Source organism: Rhinolophus sinicus, chromosome 15, assembly GCF_057876585.1.
Source record: "Rhinolophus sinicus isolate RSI-liver-muscle chromosome 15, RSI-T2T, whole genome shotgun sequence".
NCBI classification, from domain to species: Eukaryota; Metazoa; Chordata; class Mammalia; order Chiroptera; family Rhinolophidae; genus Rhinolophus; species Rhinolophus sinicus.
This window is the reverse complement of record NC_142515.1, coordinates 51,975,393-51,999,454: the sequence shown is the minus strand read 5'-3', so window position 1 is coordinate 51,999,454 and position 24,062 is coordinate 51,975,393. Positions and strand designations below refer to the sequence as shown.

Genomic DNA, 24,062 nt, shown 5'->3' with positions numbered 1-24,062 from the left:
ACCTCTCAGGGAACAGTCCTTCAAGATGTCGCGGAAAGCTCTGGGCTTCCTGCAGGACAAGGCCACGGTCTGTTTGCTTTGCTGTTTGTAATATGAAAGAAGAGAGACCTCTAGGGGCACAGAGGACTTATAGCCATCAGACGACAAATGTCTGCCACAGAGATGTGGCCTCAGCTTTCTGGGTTCCATCTGGGAGGGCACCCTCTCCCCTGGGCTCTAGCTGGACTCAGCGTTGACATAATCTCAGGTGTCCACAGAGGACTGGAAACCCCTGGATTTTTTGGACCCAGAAATGTCACGTATTAGTCAAATCTCACGTATTAGTTTCCTGTTGCTGTTGTATCAAATCACCCTAAACTTAGTGGCTCAAAACCGCGCATTTATTACCTTACAGTTCTGTAGGTCAGAAGTCTGACATGCGTCTCACTGGGCTAAAATCAAGATGTTGGCAGGACTGCATTCCTTCTGCAGGTTGTAGGGCAGAATCCATTTACTCGCCTTTTGCAGCTTCTAGAGTCTGTTCTTTGGCTCGTGGCCCCTTCCTCCATCTTCCAAGCCAGCAACAGGCAGTTGAGTCCTTCTCACGCTGCGTCACTCCAACCTCCTCTTCTGCCTCTCTTTTCCAAGAACCTTTGTGATTACATTGGGCCCATCTGGATTATCCCAGCTACTCTATTTTAAGGTCAGATGATTAGCAACCTTAATTCCCCTTTGCCTGGTAACATATATTCACAGATCCCAGGAATGAAGAGGTAGATATCTTTGGAGGGGGATTGTTTTCTGCCACTGGGCCTAAGTGGGATTCTGATCCAAAGGAGATGGGACAAAGAGCAGTGTCTACCTATATCTGAAAATGGAAAAAGTAGAGGGAGGTTCTGGGGAAAAGGAGTTTGCTAATGAAAATCACATGGGTCAGAGGAGCGGCAGTGGTAAGGAGAAAACGAGGCCAAATGCTGTCACAGGTAAGTTCCTAAGAAGCAACAATGAGAAGAACAGCTGTTTCTGTAGGTCGTTCTTCACCTGCACTAGTGCAGCTCGCTGTGGTGGAGTCCTAGCGGACTATCCTTGGAGTCTGGAATAGTTGGAGACACCTCTGAGCACAGCCTTTGGTTACCATCCCGGCAGAAGGGTGTGTTTGCCGTATCTACACAAGGCAGCTCTTGGGTCATCTACCCACAGCTCGAGTTCTGCGCTTAGAGTTGTGCAGAGAACGCGATTGTTTCTGTCACAGGTCAGCCCTTCAGCTACGAGAAGACAGATTAGATGTCTCCTGCCACCCCCATTACTCTTTTCTAATAATCTCCCAGGGCTTCCTACAGTCCTTCATAATTAATGCTGTGGTTTTCCACCCTTCCCCGTCCTCATCGTCCTCTTTGGGGTATACTTTAATGTGTGATGGATTGGTAGCGTATGGGCTGTGGGGAGGGGGTCGACCACCTTTAGGATCTACTCCAATGGTGGTGATAATCCAGCAACCCATCTAATTCTTTTCTTGGCTTCATTTACTGGAACATCCTCCTAGACAGTGTGATGAAATATTATCTCCCTCTCTTATCAATCATCTATCTCAGATGCCTTTAGATATGTGATTTTTGCCCCCCTGCTGAACCTACATCTTCAGGGGCCCCTCTTGCCTCCTTAGCCCTGAGTTGGGCTGGGGTTGGGGCTGGGCTCCCAGCTAGACAGAAACCTTTCTTAAGTCTCTGTCAGTTCCAGCAGCTCTGCCTTCTTTAGTTCTTGGAGTAATTACAGATGACTTTTTGACCCTGCTGCTCTGACTCCAGCACTTGACAGCAGGGACATGTGGACCCTGAGATTGTGAATTCCTTGTACACTCAGCTCCTGAGTCTCTGTCTTGTGAATATTCTTTGCACCAAGAAATCAATAAAAGCTAAGTCTTTGGTCAGTTTCACAATGAAAAATACTAGTAGAAATAACCACGCTAAATAAAACTGGCAGGAGCTAAACAAGCAAATAGTGAGGAAGATCTTTGGTTTGCTGAATACAAAGTTGCAGAGGACAAAATGATGACCCAACGCAAGAAGACCTTGTTAAGTGGAGGATGTAGGGTGATTGGTGACCTTCTCCCCACTCCCCCCAATCCTTCACACATTACAGTACACCCCAAAGGGGGAGACGAGCATGGGTAAGGGTGGAAAACCACATCATTAATTATAAGGAACTGTAGGAAGCCCTGGAAAAATTTTACTAGAAAATTAGAGAACCCTGGACAGGACTATGTCACTCAACATTAAAAAGGAGGGCCACAATAGTAGGGCGTAGGTAGGTTGGAGGGGGGATTCCTGGAGCAAAAAAATCTGGAGCCAAACAGGCGGGAGGTTGAGAGAAGGAACTGCCAAGAAGAGCGATCTGGGAATGACACTGAACTGGGAATATTTTTGGCATCCTAATACCATCAGCATTTTAAAAAGTGTTTAGCATGTGCCAGGCACTACTGTATGTCATACTGTATGTCATTTAACCTTCATAACAACATAAGAGGATGGCATTATGATTATTTTCCTCACTGAAGTCCAGAAAGGTTGGACACTGGCCAGAGGTCTCACAGGAAGTGACATTGCATGCGAACCAAGCTCACAGTCTCTTTGGGGGCATTTCATTGATGGCCCTGCATGATGTGGCATCCAGTCCATCCGCCCCCCAGAGATGGCTCCACCAACTCCCAGACAAGACTGGAATGGAGAGTTCTCCAGGCTGGGTGCCCCCGACCCTCCCACAGGCTCTGCGCCAGCGCACAAACCTCTCCTGTTCCAACTGTTCCAGGACAGAGCCCAGGGCAGGGCCCCGCAGACACCTGGCCTCGTCCATCCTAAGAAAACAAAGCTGGGGAATCCCCCTGCCTGTCACCCTCCCCCCTCGGCGGCCACATGTCCTGCCTCTGTGGCTGGGCCAGGAACAAGTGTGTGGGCTCTAGGTACAGGACTCCCAAAGTCAAGGGTTTCAGGTCACATTGGCAAATCCTTTTGCAAGCAGATGCCATGGGTCTCATCTCAGACTGGGCGGCACACAAGGTCAGCGTCAGCAGATCTGACCCTAAAAATAGGCTCTCAGATGCCAGTCTGAGTGGCCGGGTGTGAGGCGCCACATACCCTGTGGACCAGTACCTCCTGACTCCTGACTCAGCCAGGCCCCGGCACACACAGGTAAGGCCCTGGGATGGTGAGGCTGGCACCTCTTGGGTCCAGCCAAAGGTCCTTTGGGGGCCTGGGTGTAGGGATTAGAAGCCCCTTTCCACCCTGTTTCTGGAGAGACAGAGAACAGCTGACATCCTTTTAGTGTGAAAGGTTTCTTGTTGCCCGTCTTTCTCTAGAGACTTGGTGGAATTTTCTCCACTTCCCTCCCTCCAAATCTGACCTTCCAGTTCAGTTACTTTTCCCCAAGTAACAGGGCAGGTTCAAGCTCAGCAGGCCTTTCTGAGGCACTGGGTCATTGTATCACATCCCAGCAAGGTCTACATTTGTCTATTTAGCCAGTGGAAGGGAAGCAAATCTCAATGGGACCGGGGGACAGAGACACCGGAGTGACTCACGTCCTGTGTAGAGCGACACAAATCACAAATAAGTTCTCCAACCCCACCCACGAGAGTCCTTCCCGTGTCCTGGGTGACACTAAGCATCATTTGGATGGACTGTTTTTGAAGCTTTTCCCAGTTCTGGTTGGGACCAGATGGGAGGATGGGGTGGGGATGGAGCCCTGGTAAATATGGGGAGACCGGGTCATGGATGGACAGAGCCACTGGACCAAGACAGCAACGCATGTCGGTAGGAAGGTGGGAAGGTGTCCTGCCTCTCAGACCCGGGCTCCCCATTAGATCCAGGTGCCATTGTGCTGGTGCCCCAGTGGCACCTCAGGGGGCCACACCCAAGAGCTTTTGGGAGTGGGAGGCTCTTCATGTTCAGGAAAGCTGAAAATATTCCAAAGGGAAAACTCTGAGTACGAAGGGAGGGGACATGAGGAGCATGTGGAGTGGCGTCCTCACTTATGGCCCCAGCACCTGAAGGGCCCAGGTGCTCGGAGCTTGTTCTATTGTCCTGACTTTGCCTTGTGCCCCCTTCTTGTTCTCCTCATGACAAACTGATTTGGTTCCTCCAAACGACATTTATAAACAACACTGGAAGGGCTGCTGAGCCGAGTCCCATACAAGACAAGAGCATTGGGCATGGGGATGGGAGTGGGATGCGGGAGAATGATGATGGGGGATGTCAGTGGGCCCAGAAGCCCCTTTAGGAGCCTAGAAACGTTGGCTCCAGGTCCTGGTGCCAGAGGTCATAGCTCCGTCTGTCCTGTTCAGCCTGACTCCAGAGCAGATGGCGTTTGTATTCTCACTTGCAGTGACCGTTGATGGTTCTGGGCTCACCACTTCCACAGTACATAGGAGGACAAGTCTTATGGCAGCCTGGCACCACCAGCATATATTAACAGGCTGGTGGAAGGCCTTTGTCCTCCTCCCATAGCCTTGCTTATCCTTCACACAGGAGCAATTGAGCCCATCACCCACAGGAGAATGTTGACTGAGGCTTATTTACACCCCATCCCATTTGCCACTTCAGAGACCCTCAGCTCCGGCCAAAGCGCTCAACCCCCTCTTGCCTCCTCTAGGCTCAGAACGTAGCTCCCAACACAGTTGAAAATCCCCCACCCACCATTCCCCCTCTCTCCTTCATGAAACATTCTCTGAGCCCATGTCGATGTGCCAAGAACTTAACTATCTCATTTAATCCAACAACCATGGAGGTGGCCATTATCCGCATTTACAGAGGAAGCTGAGGCCCATGTACATGAGACTCCAAGGCTAGAACGTATGCCTCCCTCCATGACTTCATACCGGGGAGGGAGGCATATAAAACTGAAAGGCCCAGGCCTGCCCTCAGGAGCATATACTTTGTGACCAAGAATAGAGTGACCTATTATTGACACGGGTTGGCTGCCTGGGTTGAGTCCCAGGCTCACCACTTACTAGCTTGGTGTTGTGTTACTAACCTATCTGACCCTCATTTTTTTCATCTGTAAAGTGGGGGCAGCTATTCCCCGTCTAGGAGGTTTTGAAAGTAGATAATCACTGGGTAAAAGCAACCAACCTTTTGAAAGTAGATAATCACTGGGTAAAAGTAACCACGGTAAAAGTAACCAACCTGTGTCTTGTCAGGGCCATGATTTCTTAGTGAGCTTTTGTGGCAGCTTTAAGAGGTGGGCGCTTGGCCCCCAGCTTTCCCAAGGCCCAGAGCCTCCTCTGCACAGCATCAAGAGACAGGCCGAGGGAGGAATAGTGGCCTGCATTGGACATGGAGGGGTGGAGGGCCCATGGTGAGGGCTACACCGCCGCAGTCTACCCTCCTTCACCTTTCCCTGAACAAAGAAGCCTCATGTTCTGAGGTGATGCACAGCGGGAAATGGTTCTTGAAAGACATGAACTAAAAGGCCATCTATTCCTGAATTCATGAGCTGTGAAACTGCCTGCAGTGTTCCCACACATCTTCAGAGGAAGCAAAGGCCCAGCTGCTCAGGGGTCAGAACCACAACTGGCCTGGTCAGACGTCATAGCCTCTTGGCTCCTGTGCCAGAACCTCCTCTCCCCCACCGGGGCCTGGGCCACGGAGGTGAAATCCATCACGGCTGGCCCCCTTGTCGGAGAAGGAAGCTGAGTGTGGGCCTCCAGCCTCCTCATGATTTCCGGGAGGCCCAACTCTGCCAAACCAAGATTGGGGAAATCAATTAGGAGTTCATAAATTACCACCCCGAAGCACTTTGAAACCATTTGAAGAGTTAATCAAACAAGTTAATGGCATCAACACCATCGTAGAAGGAATATTAAATTACCTCTTTAAATGAAGGCTTTTGTTTTTTTAATAAAAGAAGTTTATATTAATTCACATAATTGCCTCCTGTTAATGTACTTGCCAGAATCCATGAGAAAAAAAAATCTGTTAAACTTGGATTATGTCCGATATATTAGGAATTAAATTATAGGCAACAAAAAATTCCTGGGTTTTCATATCCAAGTTTTAATTTTTAAAAAATCCACAACTTTTATTTCCTGGTTGGGATCATTTTTGTAGATTTAAGAGGCATAAAGACAAGCCCTGACTTGTAGTAAATTAAAAATATGTATATTTATATATGTACACTGCGGCCAAATTCTGTGCCTCCACATCCATACCCCAGCAGAAGGTATTACTATTCTAACAGAGTACTTTACCCAACCACAATAACATATTCAGTTTCCCCCTTCTTCAAGGCACATTCCAAGTCCACCTTGGGTGGTGTCATGGAAGAAATGTGGTGTACATGCATTTAAACACAGACTAACTTTCCCTCATGATCCCAATACATTAAGAATGTAAATACGCAATGTCCACCTATGCACAGATACAAAATACCTTCAAAGGGAGAGGAAATTTTTTAAAAATTAGATTATAAACTACTCTACTAGAGCAAAGACTTCTAGAGGGCAGAAACCTCTCTGACCCAGCCCACATCTAGCTCTTCACAGAGGGATGTGTGAGTAGAGCTTGCACTGGCCTCTTCCAAGGCCCTGTACCTATTTAGTTTTCTTTCTCTTAAAGCTTTTGTATAAGCGTCAGGACCCACAATGTTTGATTCTCCTCTGGTTTCCTGGGGAGCACTGAGGGACTAGAATGACCTATGTCTGACTGTTGCCGCTAAACGGCCTCAAGGACACACCTTGGCCTTCAGCGAGCTCACACTCATTGGGAGGGCACTCAGTGCCACGCAAGCTGCAAGGACCACCTGGTCAGGCCTTGTCCTGACGGCCACCTTCTTGTGCCTCCGCCTACACGTTTAGGGAAAGCATCTACTACACCCAGAACAATTCTAAAATCAATCTTTCACAGGTTTTTTTTCCTTCTCCATATACTCACATAATACCTGTTTACCACAGAAATTTTAGAAAAGATGGTTCCTTAAAAGTTAGAAGAAAAATCACATATAATTTCATCATCCTAAAATAAGTACATCGTCAGTGTTACTATTTTGGTGGAATGTATTTTTGTGTAAGAACAGAACCATGCTGTGCATGCTGCTTCATAAACTTCTGGTTTCCTCTCTCCATTGGCACAAGCCTCTTTCCCTTTGATTTCTCAAAGGCACCACAAACACGACTGTCTGTCATGTCTAACAGTTTCACCCAAGGTTTAGGGCAACAGAGAGACCTGCCATATGGTGGGGCACTGCAAAACTGGGCATCGGGAACCCCCGTTCTTAGCCCTGTGGCTGTGTCCCCTGGGTGCTCCTCACCTGGCTGTCTTTGGCCCCAAGCCCTCCCACCCAGCAGCAGGGACCCTTACACCCTCTCTGGGGACGTTCTAGGAGGCTCAGAACCCCCTTTGTTTTCGTGGACAGAACAATTTAGCTCTCTGTTTCATTTCAGCACTTTCTGAGTCATGCTTCAGGACTTACCTTTTTCTCATCAAAAGGATCCTCAAATGATAGTTTTTACTAAGCAGGAGGCTTGTTCAGTGGCTCGCATTCCTGGGCATAGCTTTCTGGACTGTCTCGGCAGGCTCGAGGGGTCCACTTAGAGATTTAATTGTTCCACTGAAATGAATGATGCTTCTCTTGATTCCGTTTCTCCCAGCCTCCACCTTAGGAAGCAAAACAGTTCAGATTGGGTTTCTGGCTGGCTGTTCTAGAAAACATCTTTATCTCTCTTGTTACAGCTCCATTTGATCAGAGAGGAAAGTGAGGCTCAGGGAGGATGAGACGTATAGACCTGTGAGTCCTCAGTGATGGCTGGGGCTGTGAGAGCAGAGAAGGGCGAGGGGGCAGTGAATGTAGGGAGAGAGGGACAGAGAGGTGGAGCAGCCCCGGGGAAGTGCCAGGTCTCAGGGGCAAGTAATACAAACTTAAAGTCACAAACCAGAAGTCACAAGCAGTTTCCTGCCCAGACTGTTCTGTTTGGCGAGCACAGTTAAAAAATAAAGACATGGTTATTCATTATAAAATATATTTATCAAAAGAATCCTAAAATAGAAAATAGAAGGAAAAAAAAAATCTCTCTGAGTCCTGACACTTGCCCACAGTATTGAGATTTTGATGGGTTTTTTCCTAGTTAAAAAAAAAACTATGTTTTTTATGTATTTTTTTTTTAACGTGGAGTCAAATCATGGTGTCAAAATTATAGTTTTGAATTCAGATCAAAGCTTTTTCTCACTGGGTAAGGAAAACCTTTAACCAAATGCAAGCTGTGCCGTCGAAAATTCTGAAATGGAATCAGGATTAAGGCAGGGTCCCTGTGTTGATTTTTCCTGGAAATAGCTGCTCAAAGGAAAGACCACTGCTTCACAGAGGGAAACAGCCCTCCAGGCCTTCGTGGTCAAGTACCACTTGGCCTCTGCATTCTCTGTTGTCACAGTATATTTAAATGTTTTTAAAATAGCAGTGTGTTAGTTTAGGTCCCTTCAAAGGCAGACCTTGGGACCAAGGTTTGGGTGCAAGTTGTTTATTTGTGAGGTGCTCCAGGAAGCACTGTGTGGAGTGGACAAGTGGGAAGAGTGCCAGGGGAGGATGTGGGAGTGAGCAGGTTGCCACTTGGGCAGCCAGGGCTGCAGCACACGGCCAGCCTCCAGGAGACTCCGAAATGGTCACACTCAGGGTGGAAGAAACCGGGGTATTTGTCCACCAGCTCCTGCCCCTCATTTGCCAATGACTTCAGGAGTTAACACCCCCTCCTTTACGTCTGGCCAGTGCAAATCCAAGAAAATACCCTCCAGCAGGGAAATACAGGGGCCTGAGAAAAGAAGCCGTATGCATAAGGGCATTGTCCATTTATATGCAGTGACCTGAGCCGTGGAATGAGACATGGCAAGGACAGCATCTGCTATAGCTGCCTACACTTAAAAACCAGCACGTTTCACACGAAAGTCTGGCTTTCTGACTTCTCACAAGGATATCAGAGAATCTGGCCTTGCATCCTCACATGGGATGGCAAGCTGCTGTCCTCAGTCAAAGGGGCCGTTTGCTTTCAATCGTCTGCCACAATCCCCCTCACTCCCGATGGCTCCTGCCGGCATTCAACAATTAGGTTCCTGTTTGTTTATTCTTTAACACCCAACCCATTTTCCTCCTCTGCGCAACCCCTCCGGGAAGGAGCCTGAGGCTGCTATCCTTTGAGGAAGAGACAGGCTGATGCTACACATAGGCCAAGTAGCTTTCAAGTTGGCATTTGGCTTCCTGGGACCAAACCTTTAAATATGAAGCCGTAACAGGAACCTGGAGGCCTCTCTTGACAACCTGCCCAGCTCTCATTATGACATTTAGCCTGTGATTGATATTGTGTGTGTCATTGAGACCTTGGCAGTTAATCTCTGGGTCGAATCTATGGAAACCAAACAGAACAGATTTGTCTTCCCCTTCCATTTTGGCTGTGATCTGGGAAATAGACGCTCCTGGCCTCTCTGAGAGTCAGAGATTTGGGAGCCTTGCAGAGAGGGATGCACACAAGCCGCCTTCAGGATTTGGAAAGATTACAGGTCTGTGGTTTCTGGCCGGCTCTGCGCTTTGTTCTCTTCCCCCATCAAATCTGCACGTTGGAGGATAATAGATCCCAGAGCTCCTCTGCATGCCAAGCCGTTCTGGGTAGACCGCACCACTTCCTCTTCTGTCTGGAAATCCAGCCGAGGCTTTCAGCACGGAGATGGGGATGGGGATGGCTCCTTCCACTGCATAATAAAGGAGAAACAGCCTCAGCAAGGATGAGGTCAGCTTCAGTGATCAAAGGAGAAGCAGGGCTTTCAGAATGCAGTTTACTTCAGGTATCTCCCTGAAATCACCTCTTCTGAAGACTCCTTGAGTGGCAAGTGGGCTTCAAAACAGCCTGCACATCCAAATTCACGTATATGGTGCCCAGCTTCTCCTCACTTTGAAATAAGAAGAGTTGGTGCCATGGATGGGCTGAGCTCCAGACCTCTCAAAATTAAGTCACCCGTGGGCTTAAGGCAAGGAGGGCCATCACCACACTCGTGGGAGACTGAGGTGTCTATACTGGTTCCCACCACAGGAGTTGTTTGCCAACCCTTGACATGACTCTCTCCTTGGTGGCTGTAAACGCCAGCAGGCAGGCCTCAGTGGCCTAGACATGCCTCACAGTCCCTTATGCATCCACTCCCTCAGTCACTCATTCAGTCATCACGTTCATTCATCCATCAAGCTAGTCCCTCATTTAACAAATCCTTTCTGAGCACCTCCTCATCAGACTCTGAGGCTACAGAGATAATCGCCACTAAGAAGCCATCTTCAAGGAGCCGAGTCAGATCATCCACGCCCTCACTGCTCCCAGTCCTGCACCTTTATGCTGGGCTGGACACCTGGCGTCCGCTCAATGAGAAGGTGGGAAGCGTACTGAGCACCCTGACTACCCTTCTCTTGAGGCAGCAGCTCTTTGACTATTTAGCCACACTCTTGGGCAATTATTATCAAACTTCGGTGAGCATCAGACTCACTCGGAAGCTTGTTCAAACACAGTCCTAAGCCCTTACCCCAAGTCCAGGGTGCAACCCAGGAAGCTGTATTTTTAGCAAGTGCCAGATGATTCTGAGGGAGGTAGTCTGTAGATCACACTTTGACAGACTCCAAAGTAGGGTCCCCTCTGCTGCCCACTGCCCCCACCCTCCCAACTCAGAATTTTGCCCAGAAAGTCACAGATCCTGGCTTCCCACAATCCCCAAAGACACACACTGCTAGCTACTGATCCTTTAATTCATCTCCCGTGATCTTGGGTAAATCAAATGTCCCAGAGCAGTGGTTTCAACTCTTTCCTTTCCTTTTTAAATTTTCTTTTTATGGGAAATTTCAAACACATGCAAAGAGAAACAGTAACTACCTTGCAACCATCATCCAACTCCAACCACCAACTTCCATGGCCAATCCTGCCTCATCACATCTCCACCTGTTCTTTCCACCCACCCCCCACACACAATATATTATTATATTTTTCCAACTATATTATTTTTGAAGCAAACCTCAGACGTTATATCATTTCATCTGTGATTATTTCATTTGTATTTCTGTAAGACAAGGCCCTGTGGTATAATTTAACTGTCCTCTGAATCTCCTGCAAATTGGATGTTAGATCCAGACTCTGAGGATTCTGATCAAAGATTTAGTTTTTCCTTTGGCGAGACTACTTTCGTGATGGTGGTGTATTCTTGCATCGGAAGGCCCATAATGTCTGATGGGGTCTTCTTAGGTTACTAGCAGTCAGCGGTCAATGCCAACACCCATTAGCTCATCAGATGTTGCAAAATGGTACTTCCTTCCATTTTTATTATCTGGAATACTTTATAAAAGAGAAAATTTCTCTTGTCTACCCAATAGAAGAGTTTGTATCAGAAAGGAGCGATTAATGCTAGATTCTTTCCCTTTACTCATCTGTCTTCAAAATAATGAACCGGTTCACTAGCATCTTCCAACAGTGAATCATTGTTTTACATATCATTATGATTTAAATGTTTGATGTGTTTCAAACATTTCAGTTTAAAACACTGCAGTTATTTTTATTTTTCATGTTCAAATTTTTGACAAGCAGAAGACTCTTTGAGTTATGTTCTGAGTCCTTCTGACACGATCCTAGTGGTCTTTGAAGCTCCCAACCCTTTTTTAGCCCTGGCCTGCCCCTCCTCACACTGCATCTCCTGCCCCTACCCCTGCCTTCTCAGCAGTTTTCTTTTTCCAGAAGACTAAAACCATGTGTTACAAACATTCTCAATTTACGATTTTCCTCATCTGAAAATGGAGATAATAATAGTGCCTACCTCTCAGGTTGTTAAGAAGATTGTAAAGCACTGGAACAGTACCTGGCACAAAATAAGTGCTAGATAAATATCTGTTCAATAACATCCCCTCCCTGTCACACACCTCCCCATTTCTCAGGCACTCCACCCTTTTCTCTGTCCCTTCAGTCTCAGAGTATAACTTCCCTTTCCAGGCTGTCTGAGTGTAGACGCATCAGTCACTCGGCTCAGGGAACAAATGCTGTCCAGTCCCACCGTGAATTTGTTTCCTTGGGGACCTTGGGAACTCTCCTCCTGCATTCCACTTGCAAAGCCTGACAAGCCCTATAACTACACATTGCCATCTGCGCCCATAGCTCTCCAGTTAGGAACATCTCTTCTGACCCCCTGATGAGTTAGCACACCTGCCAGCCTCCTAGTGTGAAAGCTGCGAACATTGACTTCAACTGTCCTAACAAGTTGACGGACACTCACGCAGCCAAGTTTCCTTCCACCCCCAGGCTCCTGAAGCCCCGAGAGTGTGCGTGGCTGCCCAGACTAGACAGGCTCTAGATTGACAGGTGTGCCCTTCTCGCAGGCGCCGGCTCCCTGCTGCTGATGAGTAATGCAGCCTGGAATGTCAGGGACCATCTGGGCCTTCCTATTCGGGTTCAAAATGGCACAAGCCAGTAGTTTCCAGTCAAATAAAGGAAAAAGTCAGCACCAAAGAGGAGGTAAAATCTAAAAGAAAGGATGCAAGGGCCTGGTTGTCTGAAAGAATTTTGTCACGGGTCTGCTGCAAACCCGCCGCCACTTGGGTCAGAGGGTCCCCAGCACTCTTGCTCTGAAGAGACTGGAATGTTGGGGACACATGTGGTTTAACTGCCATCATGGCCTTCCTTGTTTATCTCTGTGGCCTGGGAAGAGGAAGCAGGAGCACAGCAGGCCTGGGAAATGTCTGACAAATCTTGAGATCAGCTTCTTCCCACCTCCTTTCCAAAAGCCCATTCCCTACCTCTGTCCCCTGCTAACCCCCATCCTGACCTTCTCTCATGACCAGCTGCAGAAAGGAAAGAAAATCTCTTGGCTCCGAAATGACATCCGGGGAGCCCAAGACAAGCCTCAAGAATGCCTACCCATCTGCCAAGAGGCTGCTGCCGAAGGCGTTGGAGGAGGAGGCGGAGCACTACTGGACCCCGGGAGCCTTTGAGCTGGAGCGTCTCTTCTGGAAGGGCAGTCCCCAGTACACTCACGTCAACGAGGTCTGGCCCAACCTCTACATCGGGGACGAGTAAGTGCCCCGGCTTAGCCCGGGGAAGGCAGCCAGCCTCTGCCAGCTCACACCCCTCGCCACCTCCTCATCATGAGATTTTGCTTTTTAGGTTAATTGTTCTGTGAGAACTCTGTTAGTTAGGGCTTGGTTTATATTCATATTACAGAAAACTCAGAAAGGGGGCTTAAGCAAGATAGACATTGATTTTTCTCTCACAGGAAAGAAGCCCAGAGGAAGGCAAGCTAGGTCCAAAGGGACACAGGCTCCCGGGCTGCCCGACAATCCTGAGGGCATGGCTTTCTTCTTCATGGTTGCTACATGGCCGAGATTCCTCATAGTGCTCCAGCCATTATCTGTAGGATGCAGACTGCAGGAAGGTAGAGGGAAAGTAAGAGCAAAAGGGATTCTAACTGAAGGAAAGTTCCAGTTAAGACTTCCCCTGCCCCTAGCTGCAAGGGAGGCGGGGAAATATAGTCTTTATTTTAGCTGATTATAATGCCAGCAAGAATAAAGTCAGTTCTCAGGTTGGTGGCACAGGAACACATCAACCTATGTGCTCAGAAGCCCCCATGATAAATAACATTAATAATAATGCCTACGATTTGACTGCTATGTGCCAGGCACTATGCTAAGCATCTTGCCTGCATGATCTCATTTTATTTTCACTAAAACCCAGTGAAAGAGGCACCTAATTATTCCCATTTTAAAGATAAGGAAACCGAGGCACAGAGCAGTTAATTAATTGGCCCAAGGTCTACAGCCCAGTAGGTGGCAGAGAGATGGGATTCAGATGTAGTCCTGCCCAACCCAGACACTTGCATCTTAACTCTTCTCTCCATCCCTCAGGGTTCCAGCTCATATAATCTATCCTGTCTCTCCAGGGAGCAGATGATACTGGGCTTCTGCATGTGTGATTTTATACACACCTTGCTGCTTGAAACCTAGAGATAACTGTCTAGTCATGGGAAATCCAGAGGCAGCCTCCCTGGTTTTTTTCTTAATATTTTAAAACTGAAAACGTTACAAAAATTGCATGCAGTTAAACTAAGTAGAGGATTATAAAAACAAACTGCATAATCTCACTTTGCTCTTTTTCAATTCTACCATGGAGTAACCAGTATTATGCTTACTTGCATACTTCTACTACTATATGTATACTATTGCAAACATAAGGAAACATATACACACTGCTATAAACATAAACAAACATAGCTATGATAATAAAAGGGTTTTTGTTTCTTTTAAACAATTTTTAGAAAAAAGAATCATACTATATATACACTATTCTGCACTTTTAATATTCCATAGTATACACGGACCACTGTACTATTTTCCTTTTTTTTTTTAATAGCAGCTTTATTGGGATATAATTCACATTCTTTAAAATTCACCTATTTAAAGTATACAGTTCAGTGGTTTTATTATATTCACAGAGTTGTGCAACCATCACCACTATCTTATATCAAAGCATTTTCATCACCTCAAAAGGAAACCCCAAACACATTAGTAATTTCTCCCTATTCCCCACCTTCCTCCAGCCTTAGGCAACCACCATTCTACATTCTGTCTCTAAAGATTTACCTATTCTGCACATTTCCTATCAATGGAATCATAATATTTGGTCTTTTGTGACTGGCTTCTTTGACTTAACATAATGTTCATGGTTCCTACAAGTTGTAGCATGTGTCAGTATTTTATTCTTTTTTATTGCCAAATAATCTCTACTATTTTCGCAATTTTTCTAAAATTAGTTCAAAATAAAACATGCACACATATATTTTGACCCCAAATATTACTTTAGGAAACATAATTTACAGAAATAAGAGTACCAATACATAAGGAAATATGTACAACAATGTTTATTTTAACAGTTTGAAGTAGCAAAAAAAGGGGAGTGGATTACCTGAATCTCTTACTTTTAATAATAAAATCTTAAATAAATGTAATAAGTATATGGTGTTCCTATTATAAAAGTAATATATGATCAGTGTATGAATAAATAACTCTTAGTTTCCGTATTTGTAATAGGTTAACAAGAGAACTTTCCTCATAGGGTTGAGTGGATTAAGTGAGACAATATATGTAAAATATCAGTGCTGTGCCTAATATATAGTAAGTACTCGATAAAGGTTAGCTATGATAATAAAATAGTGATTCATCTAAGGAGGAAAACTTTTAAATTTCCCAAAATAATCACCCAAACCCCTAACTCCAAAGCTACTCCTATTAATATTTTAGTATATTTCCTCCTAGGTATCTGTATATTATTTTGGGTTTTAAAATTTGCTTTTACATAGTTGTAACCTTGAGAAACATTCATTTTTGTCTTTTTTTCACATAGCATCATTTGTAAACTTTTCCCTTATTACATACTTTTCATTCATTTAATTAGTATAAATTATATTAGTATTAATATTATTATAACATTAATTATAATATATTATATAATATAATATCAGATGAATATAAGATCATTTATTTAACCATTTTCCTATTGTTGGACATATTAGTTATTTCTCACTTTTATAAATAATCTACAGTGGACATCTCTATGCATAATTTTTTTTTCATATTTAGGGTTATTTCCTTATATCTGACCCTTAAAATAGTATAACTGGGGGGAGGGGGATTAAGATTTTTAAAACTTACACTGTCTCTGAATTTATGCTGTTCCCTTTGCCTAAAATGCCTTTCCTTTTACTTCATCTCTGTGTCCAGAGCCTATGCACTCTTCAAAATTCACTTAAATTATTTCTGCCATGAAGTTAGCTTTCCTCAATCCCTATAGTGAGAAGTTTTTTCTCTCTGTGTATTATATACTATATTTACCTTTCCTACAGCTTATAATAGCAATAATAGCTAAGTTGTATTGGATTTTTACCATGTGCTCTGCCCTGTACTAGGCGTCAATTAAACTCTAAACAACCCTAGGAAGGAGGTACCATTTATTACTCCCATTTTACAAATGGGCAAAGCAAGGCTCAGGGAGTTCATCCATTTAGTCAGTCAGTCAGTCAGTCAGTCAGTCAGTCAGTCAGTCAGTCAGTCAGTCAGTATTTACTGGCACCTTCCTAGGAGCGGTGAGGGATCTGAAGAGAAATTAAGTGACTAGCCTAAGGTCATACCACCAATGAGTGATGGAATTTATATTCAAACCCAAATCAAGAAATGTTGTCAGTCAGATAAAGAAGCCATCTTACAGTTGAGGAGAAGAGATGTGTAGAAATGTAACGGGAACAGAAAGAGAAGTGGGTAGTGGGGTGGAAGGAGTGTGGGGTTTGAGTCTTGGCTCTGCCAACTATCAGGTGTGTGAACTTGGACAAGTCATTTTACTTCTCTTCTTACATGGCAGCAGTAATAGGGCTTGTCTTATATGGTGACCATTCACTGAATTAAAACAAGTAAAGTGCTGGAGTGGTGGCTGACGCAAAGTAATGCTTACTAAGTGTGAGGTATCACAGATCTGAGAAAGCATCACAGAAGAGTTGAATTCTGGGCTTTGGAAGATGGGTAGGATTTCAACAGAATTCCAGGCAGAGGGAGCAGGATGAGAAAAGACATGGAGATGAGAAGAAACAGGGTGATTTACCTTAACTACACGGGATGAATATAGTAGAAAGGGCATTTTCAGAAGGTCTTGGACTAAAGCCAAATGATGCCACTGTGTGGTCAGCGTCGACAGCAGTGCTGCAATATAACCGGAGGCCCCAACATGTTAGTGACCTATCGCGACAATGCTTTATGTCCCCCTCACATGACATGTCCGTGGTGGGCCACTTCTAACTGTGCTGCCTGTCCACTTTACTCCAGGACTCAGGACCCAGGCTGATGCCCCCATTCCATTGGCCAAAGCAAGTCCATGCCAAAGCCTTACATCAGTGGGGCAGAAAAGTATAAGCCACCCTAGGGAGGGGCAGCAAACACTACATGGTAATACACCATCTCCCCCAGCCACAATCTACTGCAGGTGTAGTGGCTTTCAGTAGGTCCTTTTACCTTTCTGGGTCTATGTCCTCATCTCTGAAAATGGGTTAGAGAAGAGTCAAAGAAATATGGAATGCGAAAGCATTTTGTAAATTATAAAGTAATAGACAGATGAAAATGTTACTATTATGGTTACTCGGTGAGAAAGAAACCTGGAAGGTAGGTCGGAGTCAGTTTGTGAAAGGAAGGCTGACTGCCAGCCAAGGGACTTGATTCAGGAAGCCCCTGAGTGCGTCTTAGCAAGACAGACATGTCCTACTTACTGCAGCGCCACACAGGAGAGTGTGATGCGATAAAATACACTTGCCTCCTTGACATCTGAGCATCACCTTGCTTCCTTCCACCAAGAAAATGTTACTGCCCTTTTAATTCAGTCCAGCTCTGCCTAATGAAGGCCCCAAACGAACACACACATGAGCAGCCTAGGCAAGCTCCACAGTCAGTGTTCTGACCCGTGTTGCACAGCAAGGAGGCTCAAATCTGCATGACATGGTACTTGGTCCCATCTCAGTTCAGGGCCCCTCCTAGACACCCACTTAACAAAGTTCATGAGACTCACCAAGGCTTAGCAAAAAAGCAATCAATTCCACTGCCAACACAGCCACACAGAGGTGGTAACCCAGCTGAGAGCAGGCATGGTGGCCTGTGTTCCTTGGTCTCTTTCTAGGTGTTGCCCAAAACACCCAAAAGCTTAGAGCTGGCTTCTCATGCATAAAGCCTCAGTTTTAATTTGATATTTGCATTTAGGCTGAGTTTTTCCTTTCCCTAAAAGCACTTAAGATTTCTGAAAGCCGAGTATCAAGGCTCCAGAATTTAGGGTGGTCAGGATCCAGGAGCAAGGATGGACGTCCTGGGACAGCCAGAGCCACCTGCTGCTCCTAGAACCTAGACCAGTGATTCCTGGAACCCAATGGGGAATGGACATAGCCCCACAAAGCAGCTTACCCCTTCCCTCTCCTCTTTCCTCAAGGGCATCTTTTAAGGAGAGAGACAGAATGGCTGAGCACCTGCTCCAGAGCCACAACGTCTGGGTCAAATACTGGTTTCCATGTGGCCTTGACCAAGTCTCTCGAGCTTTCTGAGCTTAGATTTCTTCACCTAGAGGATGTGGATTCAAGGAGTTAATACATGTGACGTTTAGTGCAGTCTCTGGCACACCCAGTAAGTGGGACCTATTACAGATCAGGCAGGTCCAGTGTGAGAGGAAGGTAAAGAATGGTCACGGTACTTTGCCACTAAGGGTTCCTCTATGCTAAGGGCAGCCTTGGGACAGAAAACAACCCTGGTTAAATTTCTCCCATGAGATGCTATCATGAGCCCAAGGCCAGGTTGGAAGGAAGGTCCCTCCTACTGGACCTTCTCCAGCTCATGTACCAACTCCCTCCATAGACACTGTCCTGGCCTTCCAGGGACCTGAGGCCTAAGGAGGTATTGCCTCATCAAAGCCCCACAGGCCTGCGGGCTTCAGAATTTCTAAAGCATTTTCTCAATGCCAGCTTATCCCAAAGGGATTCACCAAGTGGGGTGCCTGGTGACTCCAAGTCCTTATTGCTTATGCCCAGGGGAGGGCAGAGGTGGCTCCACCCCCGCAGCTGGTACAAAGAGACCAAGTGGTGGTGTTCAGTGTGCGGGGTGGGCGGAGGGGGTCGGGCCAGGCCAACCTTTTGGATGTTCTCATGAGGAAGTCTGTCTCACTCAAGACACAGCCACCCTCTCTCCCCATCCCTTTCCTACAACTTGGGTGGGGGTGGGGGCGTCTGAGTCTGCCACTCGAGTGAACTGCAGGGTCAGCATGGAGTAGTGCAAAAGCCATCAAGCAGGATTCAGGGCCCAGAGTTCAAGGCCCCAGTGTAGGTGGTAACTCTGTGTGTGACCTTTGGCAAAACATTTTACTGTTCTGGGACTCAGTTTCTTTATTTGTAAAATAAAGGGATGATTTCAACGGTCCCTTCCAGCTCTAAAATAAAATTCTTTAAGAAATGTCCTATTAAATAAATTAGGCTTTATTACATTCAAGCACACACTTGTTTTATTACTTTTAAGTCATTCAAATTAGATTCAAATTAGGTTAACCAAGTGTTGCCCTCCAGAGAGCCAGAAACTGGCTCAATGATGAGATAAGAATAATTCATGGCCTCTTATCAATCAGCAGTCCCTAAATGGGTGCTTCAAAAGTGCTCGAGCATGCTTGAAAGCACCAAGTTTCTGTAATTTAAATATTCTCACTTTCATCTCATTCATATCTTTCATTTGCTTAGCAAAACCTTTTTTCTGATTTTTTTCTCCTGATAGTCAGCAGGAGGGGGACTACCCTGGCTTCTGTTAAAGTGCAAATTCCCAGGTAGGGCAGCCTCTGATAGCCAGGCTCGGCTGGAACAGGGTAACAGAGGAATCTCTCTTCCTTCTCACCATCACCAGGGTGCTGTTAGGCTGCTTCGCTGCTTGAATGGTGGGAGCCCCAAGCATCTCCCTGTCTTTATGAAAAACCACAGTTGCCTTCAAGGTCTGGCTTTTGGGGTCATCAACAGCCAACTGCCCTTCCCGCTAAAGCCTGACTCCTCCCATGCCTGTGGCAAGGCCCACTCAGTTTGAGCTTGCTTTTCAGATCTCTCCTGAAGCTATCAACTTGAGCTAAAACTTGACCTGCTTCCAGGGTGGGCCATAGCTAGTTTAGGGTGCAGCAAAAATACAGCCAATGCCAACAGTTTCATATGCTGAACACTACCTGAAAGAACTAGAAAACCTGGATTCTGAACCTCCAAGTACCAAAGGTGTCTTAGATGCACATGGGCACCAGCCATGGGCAAAGTGACCCAGGAAAGATGCTGGAGGCCCTGACCTGCCTGGGTCTTCTCACGCTGGGGGACAGCTCTTCAGTGAAGGCCTCAAGAAAGTCAACCATTTCCTTTCACGGTTAGCCAAATGCCTCGTCATGAATACAACATCATTTCTCAAAGCCAGGCGTCTCGCATAGCCTCGTTCCCCTCTTAGCTCCATCCTTGGAGCACTGGAGTCTGGGGGAGTGGGCAGATGATGAAGAGATTTCTAACAAGAGTTAAAAATGCCAAGGCAGTCTCTTCTAAGAACTAAGAAAATAATGTCAATAAAATTCATGGTATACATTTACATAGCAAGTGAATATATGGCATGTTACTGAAAATTTACAAAACACAGATAAACAAAAAGAAGAAAATTAAAATTCCCATTACCTGTAATCTCGTCACCCACAGATAACCACTGATTGCATTTTGGCATACATTTTTCTATTACTTCTTTCCCTCGAATTTCTTGTAACCTTTCAAAGAAACTTGACTATTGCATCGTTCAACTTTACAAGAATCTTTTAAGGAAGGCACTGCCAGTGTAATTGATTCTATTTAACAAATAAAGAAAAGTGATGGTCCCAGAGGCTCAGTTGTTCCAGTTCACATGGCAGATTAAGCTTATAAACTACACCTATTGGCCCTGCGTTTTATGAGGGGCCTCAAAAACTGACCAGCTTCCTCATCAGCAAATAACAAGAACACCCAAGAAACTAGAAAGTCAGTGAATTTCACTTCATATCAGGTGAATTGACCAAGATGAAAAACTGGGAATGTACCTGCTATTTGAAAGTCCACCTGCAAGGAGTAGGTGTGGTCAAGACTCCAAAGGAGGAGGTCCCCATCAGGGTCATGTCCATGAGATGATGTGAGATCACAACAGCATCAGAATAAATAAGGTGCCAGATTACAGGATACAGGCCATAAGTGGACAGGAGTCCATAATAAGGTGCGAGAACTCAGTGGGTCCTCACAGACACGAAGGTGTGGAGAACTACCCGATCAGTCATTAGTGGACTTTCTTTGAGTGCAGAAGCCTGGCAACGTGGGAGCAGCCAGTTTCCCACTGCCAGGAAGGTGGTGGAGGGCTTGTACAAATAGGCACGTGCATGTGCCCCCTCCTCCCTGTGTGAGGGCGTACGCTCGGGGAAATGGGCTTTCAGGAGGATGCTGAGGTATGCAGGCTGAGAAGCAGGAGGGCAGCAAGGGGTCTGGAAAAGTGGAGCATCAGGAGTGCTGCCCACGAAGACTGCCTCACACAGAGTGTCCTAAAGGGTGGGAGGTTGAAGCAAGCTTCCTGGAGAAACTCCAGAGGGGCTGAAGGGAGGCTGGGGGAGGAGGAAAGAAGGGAAGGTCTCTGACTGCGGAAATGGCCATGCGAGAAGGAAGTCACTTCCTTGGCTCTCCAATCTGGTGTTCGAATCCAGAGCTAGGCGAGGTTCACAGATAGAAGAGCTAAAGGGAACTGGGTCAAAAACAGGGATATAAAAATGTTCTTCAAAAGTACACTGCACAAGTCGAACAGATTTGTGAGAAAATGTCCAACCTCATTGCTAAAACAAAATAATGAAAATAAGACACCACTTTGTTGGTGGTGTTTTGTTTTGTGTTTTTTTTTTGCTTTTGTTTTTGCCTATGAAATCGGCAAAGAATGAAAAATAGGAATGTAAATTTGAGCAAGCTTTCTGGAGGATAATTTAGTAATGAGTATCAAATGTGTTTAGAATACTCATACCCAGCATTGATCCAGCAATTCCACTTAGAAAACATTGCTCCTAAAAACGTAATTAGAGATGTGCCAAAGAAGTACATCAAAGTTGTTCATTATAGTGTTTCTTATAATACCTGCCAATCCCTCTCCAGGGCAGAGATAGAGACAGAGCTAGAGCTAAAGCTAGAGCTAGAGATAGAGATAGACAGAGAGAGAGAGAGAACATAAATATAAAGAAAGCGATAGAGATGATAAAGACAGAGACAGAGAGAAAACAAATGTCCAAAAATAGGGGTTTGTGAGGTAAAACTGAGATTTACCTATAGGATGGAACAGCACGCTGTTACTGAAGGCTGTATGTTAACACAGGAAGATATTTACAGTATATCACCATGTCAAAGTTTTTGAAACTGTGTATATAGTATTATACCCCCAAACAACAACTCTCTACATAAAATATACAAATCTATGCATAGAAAAACAACTCTAAGATCTTATATCAAAAAGCAAATAGTCTTTATCTCCAGAGGGTAGAAATATAGGTAATTTTTTTGTGGGAGGTGTTATATTTTCCACATTCTGCATTGACCATGTGTTCTTTTGATAATTAGATTATATATATATATATATATATATATATATATATATATCCCTAACCCTAATATATATATATATATATATATATATATATATATATATATATATATATTCAACAGGTTGCTTACATTTAGGATTTTTCTTAAACAACCAGAAACTAAGGCTCCTGCATCATCTAGATTCTAGAAGTAAATTCCTAAATCCGTTTTTCTTCTGAGCTTTTCTCTTTCAATAAAGGCACATTACTTAGTCTATTTGCCACATAACATACCTGAGCAGGTGGCCCTAAAACTTAAAACATCGAAACGATTCAGTGCCGCACAGCACTCTGACACCACCACCCCTCCACTCCCAGTAATTGCTGAGCTAGGCTCCCGGTCATCCGCCTCCATCACAGCCCATCTACTAAGAGCACTGAGTCACTCTGCTGATTTACAGATCCCCTTCTGCCACGGATACTCTTCTGAGCCCTCACTGGACTGAGGAAAGCAAGCGAGGGGGACAGAGTGGTGTGTGAGGACACCACCCCCTCCCCTGCCCAGGGAGCCACAGAGCTCTGAAAACCCGCTGTGGGCCTCTGCTACCCACCAGGTCTAACCCTCCCCCTGAGCCCTTTCCTGCCCCTCGGGCCGCAGGCAAAACCAGCTCTGTGGGGTGAAGTGGAGGTATCATGCAATGAGTCTTACTGCATATCTACCCGGATCCTTGACCCCCAAAGCAGCAAAGTGCAAACTGTTATTTATTCAAACTGCTATTTGATTATGTTGAAACCCAACTGCTGAACCCAGAGAGAACAGTCTTTATGGTGGGTAGAAACTTCCTGTCAAGGACAGTTAATTTTAATTTTTCCACTGAGCTCAACCTCAAAGTGAGGTTGATTGCTACTCAGCAACATGGACTGCATTAGTGGAGGCTTTAATTAAGCACAGATCTATATCCCCAAAGCATAATGTTTGTTGTATACATACTTTGGGACAAGAAGAAAAATGAAAAGCAGACCTTCCCGAGGAAAAATTGAAAGCAGAATGTGTTCCATAGTCAGGATGGTAGCACCAAAGGCCAGCTGCGGGGCTTGGTGGGACTCCCCACCTCCCTACACCTCAGTCCCAATGGGCTGTCAGCAAATGTTTCTAAAAGCTCAATGCGGGTGTTCAGCTCTCTCTTTCCCAAACACCGGACTCCACCGTAGTTCCTCTCATGGCAAACAAAAGGCTACAGGAAACCAGTGATTGGGGGGGGGGGGGGAGGGGGCGGGGGCTCACCGAGGGGCCACAGCATGTTTCTGTTGCAGGGCTCCTCCTGGCCAAGGGTGCTGATCCAGGCTCGCATCCACTATGGCCACTTCTGGCCACATCCTTTCACCAGGGGCCTTGAAATGAGCCCTCAGCCAGAGCACAGTGCCGCTTTTGGCCTTTTACTCTTATGGCTCCAGACCCTATCCACCTCTTCCCTGAGCGGTAGAACTGGTCTTTGCACTGTTGAGAGACGCCGTCTTAAAGTCCAGATGGAATCACCCCTCCGCAAACACTATCAAAAGCTCTCATTGACCCCCAAATACAGATCCTGATACCCAAGCACTTCCATGATAAAATCCCACACTCCCTCTGCAAAACTTTCTCTCCTCTCCTCTCACATGCTATGCTCTGGCCAAACCAGTCCCCTCCTCCCCGCCTCCATCCCAACCCATCAGCAAGTCTGCTGTGACTCCACCCTAGTCCAAGCCACCTTCCTCTCTTGGCTGTACAATTATGACAGCCTCCAACACAGCTCCCCGCTTCTACTTTTCGCCTCTCTCCAATCCATCTCCACGAGCAGCCATACTGATTCTTTAAAAAGTAAACAATGCTCACCCCTTCCTTAAAGTCCGCTGTGGCATGTGGCACTTCATCACACTTAGAATAAAATTCAAACTCTGCCTCCTCTGGCCT

The 24,062-nt window shown here is 45.8% G+C and overlaps 1 protein-coding gene across 2 annotated transcripts in view; it reads left to right on the top strand.

Moving 5' to 3' along the window:
- Nucleotides 1-1,937: 1,937 nt before the first annotated feature.
- DUSP29 (dual specificity phosphatase 29) overlaps nucleotides 1,938-24,062 on the top strand; it is a 32,192-nt gene continuing 10,067 nt past the window's right edge. The window contains exons 1-2 of one of the 2 annotated variants that reach the window (XM_019745841.3): nucleotides 1,938-3,164; nucleotides 12,808-13,038. In XM_019745841.3, coding sequence (XP_019601400.2) covers nucleotides 12,842-13,038 — 197 coding nt within the window. In that variant the 5' untranslated portion in view covers nucleotides 1,938-3,164; nucleotides 12,808-12,841. Of the gene's footprint in view, nucleotides 3,165-12,799; nucleotides 13,039-24,062 lie in introns of those variants that run through there. The other variant, XM_088792071.1, reaches the window with a different exon arrangement.